At 35.7% G+C, this 6,941-nt stretch overlaps 1 protein-coding gene across 5 annotated transcripts in view; it reads right to left on the bottom strand.

Annotated features, from left to right (window-relative positions):
- The window catches only part of STAG1 (STAG1 cohesin complex component), a 385,691-nt gene that overhangs the window by 217,170 nt on the left and 161,580 nt on the right, over positions 1-6,941 (bottom strand). For 4 of the 5 annotated variants that reach the window (XM_069063916.1, XM_069063915.1, XM_069063914.1 and 1 more), the window contains one exon: positions 5,625-5,789. In XM_069063916.1, the coding sequence (XP_068920017.1) occupies positions 5,625-5,789 (165 nt within the window). Of the gene's footprint in view, positions 1-5,624; positions 5,790-6,941 lie in introns of those variants that run through there. The other variant, XM_069063917.1, reaches the window with a different exon arrangement.

The following is a 6,941-nucleotide window of genomic DNA, read 5'->3' as shown; positions in this document are numbered from 1 at the left end:
CCCCGCCAAAGACAAATTTATAAAAATATGAGCCATTCTCCAATTGATAAATAGCTAAAAGATATGAACAGGTAGTTTTCAGAAGAAATCAAAGCTATCTATCATCACCTGAAAAAATATTCTAAACCCTTGTACAAACAATTCAAAGTGAAATGAGCAGAACCAGGAAAACACTATACATAGTATTAGCAACATTGTGTGATATGTGACTATGACTGACAATTTTTCTCAGCAACAAAATGATCCAGGGCAAGTTCAAAGGACTCACAATGGAAAATGCTATTCATATCCAGAAAAAAGACGTCAATGACATACTCTGGAGTCCAAATTGAAGCATACTTTTCACTTACTTAATTTTTTCATTTTTTTCCTTTTGATTTCTTTCTTCTTTCACAGCTGTGACAAATATGGAAATATGTTTTACATAACTGCACATATATAATCTATATCCAATCATCTACCATTTTAGGAAGAAAGGAAGGGTAGGCATTTCAAATTGGATGTCTCATAGATATTTTAAATTCAACAAGTTCAAAACAAAATTCATTATTTTTCTCCCCAAACTCACCATCACAATTTCCTTACTGTTGTCAAGGGCATTATCTCAGCTACACAGGCTCACAACCTTGGTATCATCCTAAACTACTCATTCACATGCACTGTTTTACCTTCCCTTCTCTTTACTCACACTACTACGACGATGATGACGACTACTACTCTGAGAAACAGGCTCTCCTCACCTCCTGCCTGTGCTATCGTAATAGTTTTGTTTCATCTCTATGCTTTAAGTATTTCCTCACTCTAAACAATCCACTACTTGGCTGTCAGAGTGATCTCCTAAAGCCCAGTTCTGACCATGTGACTGCTTTGTTCAATAAACTCCAGTAGCTACTCTACTACCTCCAGGATCAAATACAAATGCTCCATTTGTCATTTTAAGCACTTCACAACCTTGCTCCTTCCTCTTGGCAATAATTGTTAGACCTGACTCCTTCAACAACTACATTGGCTTGTTTTTTTTTCTCACATGACACTCATGGCCTTGTACCTTTTCTGGCTGTTTCCCATGCTATACAGTTCTCTCTGCTCACTTCTGCCTCATGAATTTACTGACTTCCTTCAAAACCATTTTCAGAAGAGCTCACTGAATGAGTTAGATTGCAATGATTCCAATAATGTGAACATCACTAAAAGGAAGTTGAATTCAATAAACTAAAAATAAACAAACAAGTTTTCTATTCATATATTTAAGGAGACTCTCTCTATATAAGTCAAGGTTGTTACTCTTAACTAATCCAAGTTTGGCCTGAAATAAGGAACTGAATTAAAATAGTGAATATTTAGGGGCAGCCAGGTGGCTCCAGCAAGTAAGAGCACCGGCTGCAGTGTTGGGATGACCTGGGGATCAAATCCGGGCTCAGAAATAACTGGCCGTGTAACCTTGAGCAAGTTACTTAAGCCTGATTACTTAAAAAAAAAAATTTGTGAATATTTGTTTTCATTTACTAAATGATTGAAATTCCAAATCAATGACTTGACATTTAAATTTCAGGTATTGTGTATTAATGTCTATCCTCTTCCCCTTCTCCCACTATACTCCCCCCCCCCCACATTTATATCAATATGTCAAGGATCTGTGATTTTGTTGCAGACAATGATACTTACTAAGAAACATCACAACTGATCAATAACATAGTCTTAAAGTGCTGACTTAAGTTCAGAGGGGTTAGGTGATTTCCCCATGGTTGCATAGCTAACAGAAGTTAATAACTGTATTGAATATACTAGGCTGCCTATGTCATATCATTTAAAAAAAAAACCCCAAAACTAAAACACAACTATATTAATTAAATATAATCATTTAAAGGAATGTACTATCTCTCTATGTATTCATTTATATTAAAAAAAAAAGCTAGGATTCTCATTGATTCAAGAGGCCTGTCCAACACTGCAATTCATGATCCATAGATGCCTGACCAGACAGTGGATATCTTGTTCATATCCTCCCACAGGGCTCTGCCCAGCATGCTAGAGGACTTTGCTGCTTTTTGTATAAATTGTGAGGGTACCAATGCTGGCTGTCCACCTCTCATCCCTCATTCACTCTTGCAAGGTGACCAGTCCATCTACTCTTTCGGTCATAAAATTTCTTTACAAATTATACTGCAGAGTTCCTTGTTTGGTCTTTCCAGTGTGCATGGACAGACCTTTGAATACAGATCACTTCAAGGAGGCTTTACAATGTCTTGTGGCTTGGTTTAAATCAAAATAATGTCATCAGCTCTAACTGGAGCATCTTCAGGATCACATGATCTATTCGATGCCCCTCCTTCACTTGGCCTCTGTAATAGGTTTCTCTGGCAAACACATGTCCACCTGTTTTATGTCTCACCTGATATTACCAGACGGTCACTGAAAAGAATTATTTCTGTTGTTACATTTTTTAAGAAGTCCTGAATGATCTTGATACATGGCTTGGAAATATCTTCTTGTAAAAAAGTATGTAAAGCACTGTTTTGTTCTACTAATCAATTACATTTTTGTGATCAACAAACAGTAAGTGCAATTAGGGCCTGTATTCACCACATGTTTAAGTTAAATTGCAAGACAGTAAAGATGTGGTCTATAGTTAACTATCACATGAGAAAACCTACTTTTCCCTAACAATGCCCTTATCAGGGAAAAATCAATTTATATATTGATGAAGAATAGTCTTTTACATAGATAAATATTTTCACATTGATCTTTTTTTTGGAATTAGTAAGATTTTCCCCCCTTTCCCTTTTGTTATTTACTCTACCTTCAATATCCTCACAACTGCACTGTCTAGCTGCAGGGGTAGGGAATCCCCAAAGGATTTGTTCTGTAAAGTTTGGAATCAGTCCAAGGGCTGCACCATGAGGGCCTTGAGGCCACAGGTTTCCCACCTCTGGAGAGCATGGCTCTTCTGAACATAATCTCGTATGTTTATGTATTGATAATCACATACTTGGGCTATTCTAGGTGCCTTACCTTCTTTGCTTTCTTTAGTGCTATTTCTCCCTTCCTATAATTACTAAAGGGTATATTTTGTTAGAATCTAAGTGTGGCAATTTGACTATCCTGATGAAAAAGACAATTTGTTGGAAAGGTTTTTACAAATCTATTCCATTTCCCCCCCTTCTGTTTGTAGTACGCTTTTCATTTTCATCCTGGGATTTTTTTAGTTTAGCTGCTTAGTTAGATGTGTTCCTAAACTTTTTACACTCATTTTATTCTTCCACTACCTCTCTACTGCTCATAATAAATATTCTAAATAGCACCCTACTCCAGTGCTTCATTGTAGAGCAGAGACACTCCCACCACCTTAAAGGTTATGTCACAAGCTCTGGAAAGCTTCACTGCTGTATGGCTTCAAGGATGACTACTGTTTCCCCTTCTACCAAAAGAAACAATAATAAAAAATTTGTCTTCTTAATATGTACAGCTCCCCCAACAAATTCTGCAATGATAGAGGCAGAGCATCAGAAAAGGGAGCAATAGAGGATTCAAGGTTCTTGGAATGTTAAGAAACTTAAATTTGACTACTGATGCTCTAAATGTGAGGTCCTTGTCCAATGACCAAAAATAGGGATCATACTAGAGGAGATATATTATGTCAACACTGCGACTACTAAAAGTGAAACCAGAAAAAAGAAGGCAACAGATAAATGTAAAGATGGTTCATAGGAACCCCTTGGAGAGGAAAATAATGTAGTTCATAGAGTAGGTTTTATCATATATCTAGAAGATAGAAGAAATATTAGAAAAGTTTGATCATCATCTATTTTCATATAATTGATAAGAATTTGCAAAAAAGACTGCCAAGAAAATTATTTCACATTAGATAACAATACATTTGCTCTGAGAAGGAAGTGGTAGAGAAATGATTCGAGGAACTTATTAAGCTCTTCCAAATAAAATCAACATATACACTTAGTATAGTGACTTCAATGAAAAGGTATGAAAAGGTGAGGACAGGGAGCAGTTTCTTAAAAAAAAAAAAAAAAAAGAACTAATAGGTACTGTATGAGGCAGGTAGGTGTGAGCACAAGACCCGGAGAAAGGAAGCCTGAATTCAAATCTGGCCTCAGATGCTTACTAGCTGTGTGAACCTGGGCAAGTCATTTAACCCTGTTTACTTCAGTTTCATAACTGTAAAAGGAAATGGAGAAGGAAATGACAAATCACTTCAGCATCTTTGCTAAGAAAACCCCAAATGAAGTCACAAAGAGTTAGTCACAACTGAGATGAATGAAAAACAAAGGTACTGGAGAGCTATGGTGAGCACTGAAAAAATAAAAATCACAAATAATTGCATTGACTATGTTTTAATAAAAGGACAGCAATTTATTGTTGATATAGGAAATATCCCTGAAACTGCTGTCAGTGCACAGCCAAACTACTGATTTAACAGAAATAAGTCCAGAATTTCAACAAACAAAAACAAATAACAATAATGAACAAAAGGCATGGCTTACAATTAAATATTTAACCCTGAACTATTTAAACAAACGATTGAAAATCAAAAAACTGAGTTGAATAATAGAAATGAAACCAACACTAAGATAAATTCCATAAATTAAAGGAGACAACAAGAAGACCAAAAGTGTCTTACTAAGTACATATCTAACTGACCTGCCAAGTGAAGAGATGGTTGCCCAAGGTAACACGAGGTTAGAAACTCCTTTCTATATATAGGAAGTAAAACTCCTTTAATTAAGTAAAAATAACTTTGAAGGGGAAAAAGGTTTATTGAAATGGCTCTGATTACTTTTTTCATTTCGCTCATTCCTATTTGTCTTAATGACAAAAATTTAAACAAACTTAAGAATTCCATGATAAAAGAAGAATGCTGACTAAGATAACTTCTAAAGTCCTTTCTACCTCTAGGATTACATAATTCTCTTTATGGTGTCCATATGCCCCTACTCTGGATAACTAACAATTTATTATTTGTTTTTCAAATTTATTATTCATTCACTCATCATGTAGCAAAATGCCTGTATACAGAATACTGTGCTAAATGCTGGGGAATATACAAAGTATAGATGATATGTGGTACCAGTCCCTATGAAAATATCTTCAAATTAATAAATACAACGGTGCATATTTTTTCTCTAAAAATAATTTTTAAAAATAGAATTAGAATTGACCTCTTTCAATCCATTAACAAAGGTTGGTTAATGAAGAAAACAAATATCTCAGAAGAAAGTTTCCCATTCAAAGAATCATTTCCTGACTTCAAAACAACATTTAATTTTTAATATAATAATTCAGAGAACTGAATTCAATCCACCAGTCAGAGAACAATATTTAATCAACACTTACTTGGTGCAAAGCTCTGTGCTAGACACTATAACTACAGCTAACAATAAAGAGATAGTTTTCCTGAAAAAGTTACCAACAGTTAGACCAATTATCTTTTATCTCAGATTATTATTTAATAAAAACCCAAATATGCAATTTAGAAATACTTTCTAACTGTAATACAAATTTCCTATATTTGATGGGTAAATCCAATGTCACTAATCCAATATATCCCTTCCAACTAATTAATGTGCTTGCACCATTAAAGTAAATCTATATTATGCAAATATATTTACCTGCATTGCACTTTTCCCCAGTTTTACTACTTCAAATAACGTGACAGGCTCCCCCTCTCCATTCTGCTGAGGATGGCCATTAGCTCTTCCACGGCCAGCTCCCCTAATTCCAGCTTCAGAACGGCTCTTCTCTCCTGGAGACTTCCGAGGTTTCTTATTCGTAGACTAAGGAGAAGAAAGGACCAATTAAAATGAAATACAACTGTACCTCCAATTGATGCAGCAGTTGGGCACTAAAAATTTCCATCAATAAAAGCAATAAATAGTTACTTAGATCCTTTTATGTGCTTAGCAGTATGTTCGGTATTGAGGATTAAAGAGGAGAAGCTGAGATCTCTGTAGCCAAGGAATTAACAATCCAATTGCCCATAACAGACATAAGACAACAATAAGTATTATGAGACAATTTATATTATATGTAGCTATAAAGTAGGGAAATAAGAAATACTACTTTAAAAAAATCTATTTCAGTGGTCACCATGCTTTAAAAAAAAATCAACCATCTATATAGATGATCCTATTTATACTAAGATAGACTTGTTCCTTGATAGCAGACATATTCAGTTATTTTGGACCTAAACAGAACCTGTCAAACCTAGAAGTAGGTAAACTGGTATGGGCTTTCAAGAACACCAGGTTAGTTATGTGTCAGAAGGAGACATCAGAGAAATACTTGTGTATAGAACTATACATCTGAAGGAATATTTTTTTTAAATAAGTTATATTGGGAGATTTATCCCCCATAATATTTACACAAAATGTTAGCTGCCAAAGAAATGCAGTCTCATTTCTTTTGAGGCATAAGTGTTTGGGGGTAGAGGGAAATGAAAGTTAGCCATTCTCTTTTTTTTTAATTTTGCTCTTTTTTTGGATGGGGAAAGGCAGGACAGACAGTTGGGGTTAAGTGGCTTGCCCAAGGTCACACAGCAGGTCTGAGGTCGGATTTGAACTCAGGTCCACCTGACTCCAGGGCCAATGCTTTATTCACTGTGGCATCTAGCCACCCCAGGTTACCCTCTTCTACCCACACCAAAGGCTATTAATATATTAAATGAATACATGTTCTTCCATCTCAACTTGAGCCACTCAAATTTTAAGTTCAGCTAAAAGCTACAAGTCTAAAGCAAGACAATTAGATACATGCACGATACTACAGCTACATTCTCAGATACTCTAAAAGTCCTCTAACCTCCTGTAAAGGTTATGGGATTTAAAGATCTTCCATGCCCCATTGGACTTGCTGACGTAGCAGGAAGGGGTGGGGCAAGAGGAAGCAGAAGCCAAGCTAGAGTTCCTGCGGTGGCTAGCAGTGGCGGC

This window comes from Petaurus breviceps, unplaced genomic scaffold (genome assembly GCF_028583685.1).
Source record: "Petaurus breviceps papuanus isolate PSGF00001 unplaced genomic scaffold, PetGlider_PUasm1.0 90604, whole genome shotgun sequence".
Classification (NCBI taxonomy): Eukaryota; Metazoa; Chordata; class Mammalia; order Diprotodontia; family Petauridae; genus Petaurus; species Petaurus breviceps.
This window is presented reverse-complemented; position numbering and strand designations above follow the sequence as displayed.